Here is a 2,713-nt window from a genome sequence, read left to right as displayed (position 1 = left end):
GGTAGGGTAAAGTTTAGAATTTTAGAGTGCGAATAGGATTAGGGTCGAGAAATTCTCAACCCACGAATAAAGTAGGGTAGAGTTTTAATAAAATTTTTAACTCACAAATAGGGTTAGGGTAGGATCTACCCATTGCCAGCCCTATTTAAACGAAACAAACAGAAAAGAGAAAAGAACTAAAATTTAAAAAGTTGAATTAAAAAAAAAAACAAATGCAAGAAGATGAAAACGGAGAAATGAAAGCAAACAAACAAAGACTTTCGACCAAATCGAAGGGCATGGAAAGAATCTTATCGAAAAAAAAAGTTTTTAGTAGACTCAGAAATTAAAGTCATTAGAAATGTGAGTGTGCAAATAGTATTTTCTAAAAAGGTTCTAACCTTTATTTTTTTTTAAATTTTATATATTATTTATAGACTTCTTTAATCAATCATATTTTGTTTCATACCTTCATGAAGAACCCAAGAAATAACCGTTCCTGCCAAATACAAAAATCATGTAACCCTCCTCAATTTTCTGAACCATCAAATTTAACACTGTTTAACTGCTATGTTTCACTTTAACTCAAACAAATTTCATGGAACCAATTACCTTTTTCTTGTTGACAACTTTTCTTCGACAAAAAATTCATCACGCTCGATGAAATTTGTCACACACAACCTTCGACGCCAATTACAACATCTTCAACTTATAATTTATTTAATTTGACTAACGCCTTGATAATTAGTTAATATGAATTTGATGGCTTTAGCCATTATAAATAAATAATATGAATAATTTAATTAGGAGTAATATTTAGATTTTGCATGAGCGAGAAACAGTTAAATTCTTTCAGAAGCTTTTTATAGAATAATAGAGATATTATGACACAAATACATAGCATATCAATCAATTTAGATAGTAGAAATACTGATGATCTTTTTGTTAATAAAACATGTAAAGTTGTAAACATGCGGGCACAACCCTTTATTTTAGTTACACACATTAAAACCATAAAACCATAATCAAACATATGGTACTACTGTCCCACCTCAACATACATCTTTATTCTTCAATGGCTGATATTCCAAGTAAATTGACAAATCAGACTTGTCAATATTTTGCTTGTGGTAACACTTGCAAACAAAATAGAGCACCGTTTGGGTAACTTGTCCTAACAAGATTTGATGAGACAAAAGCAACAAACAGAGTATACTATATGCTATTCTCACCACCGAGTTCATGTTCCATCCTTGAACAACAACCATCATGAATAAAAAGTGTATCAAACCATAGGAAACAATTATTGTGAAAAATAAGAGTAAGGACAACCCCATCTTCCCCTTTATTAATTCCTTGCTCTTCTTCATTGCTTCAAATCCGTATGAGTCTTCCAACACCGTTACACTATTGGATAGTTGCCAAATCAATGAGAGGTAGAATAAACCAACCAAATACGTCAAGACCAATATGATTGAAAATACTGATGCAACCCCAAGAACAGCATAATTTTCTGTCCCAGCATAAGCGTTTATTGTCAAAGCCAATATGATAAAAACAAGAACCGCCACGAAGTTGTAGATCAAAAGCGCCGCGAATACGCACAAGAAAGTTGTCATAAGCCTAGCACATATCTTTGGAACTATGCTTATAGCCTTTCTGAGATTCACCACCTCATCATCATGGGTTGAAGCATAAAACAACGAGATGGTGTAGGATATTGCTGAGGTTGTAAGGAGGGAGAATATGATCGACAAAGCCAAGTAAAAGACCTTGAAGACCAAGAAAGTTACCCATTCGGAAGAAACTGTTTGGGAGAGTTTTTTGAATTGGGGTGTGTCTTGTGGGGTTGAGGTGATTTGTTGGGAGTGGTTGATGATCTTGGTGAAGAGTGAATTGGAAACTTGTATTTGGATTAAGAACATGAAGGAGAGAGGGAGGATTAGGGATAAGGTGATCTTGGTGAAGATCTTCCTCCATGAGAGTATGATCTTGTAGGACTCTTTGTAGATCCCAAAGAGACCAAGAAACTGCAGGTCTTGTTGTTCTTTGTTCATGATCATCATGGTTAAGTTTTTGGTCGACAAAACTGAGGATATAGAAATAGAAATAGTAGAATATATATATATGCACTCTGTTTATTAAAGTTTAGTTTGTATCCGTGTTTGGTGAAAAATATTATAATATTTTATGCTGTGAATTCAATTCCGTGTGATTTTACATACTCAACAAAAAAAAAGGGGGTTCCTGGTAGTCGAAAATAATTACTTTTGAAGAAGAGAGTTATTCTAGGATTAATAAGTGGGTTTTTAAAAAGAAGTTTAGATTGAGAAGAATTTGTGATTAGGAGTATTGAATGAGAGCTCGATTAGCATAACAGATGGATAAATTGATTGATGAAGTAAATAGAAGAATTCAAAATTTGAGGATCGATTTTCAGACGTTACATGATTAAATAAAAGAAGCAATGGTTTACTTATGTGGAGGGTATACTTTGATTTGATTGGCTAGGAGATGGCTATAAATAGAAAAAGGTTCGAAAGTGCTTCAGAAATTTGTCATGTACACTCATATCCTAGAGATTTTTTGAGTCTGTTTCGAGTCAAATTTCTGTATGATTCTTTTTACTTGTTTTTATTTTTTATTTATGTTTTCTGCAAAAAGTTTTACTTTTCTTACAAATTTATTTTTTAAATAACATTTAACATTCTTGTCCAATTTATATTCTTGTACT

The 2,713-nt window shown here is 32.5% G+C and overlaps 1 protein-coding gene across 1 annotated transcript; it reads right to left on the bottom strand.

Annotated features, from left to right (window-relative positions):
• Positions 1 to 898: 898 nt before the first annotated feature.
• On the bottom strand, positions 899 to 2,363 carry LOC107605983 (uncharacterized). The gene has a single exon (XM_016307944.3). It carries the CDS (start codon positions 2,043 to 2,045, stop codon positions 1,032 to 1,034), a length of 1,014 nt encoding a protein of 337 aa, XP_016163430.1. The 5' UTR covers positions 2,046 to 2,363; the 3' UTR covers positions 899 to 1,031.
• Positions 2,364 to 2,713: the final 350 nt, after the last annotated feature.

The sequence above is a fragment of the Arachis ipaensis genome, chromosome B7 (genome assembly GCF_059453495.1).
Source record: "Arachis ipaensis isolate K30076 ecotype BB chromosome B7, ASM5945349v1, whole genome shotgun sequence".
Lineage (NCBI taxonomy): Eukaryota > Viridiplantae > Streptophyta > Magnoliopsida > Fabales > Fabaceae > Arachis > Arachis ipaensis.
Note: the sequence above shows the minus strand (reverse complement) of the source record. Positions and strands in the feature narration are given on the sequence as shown.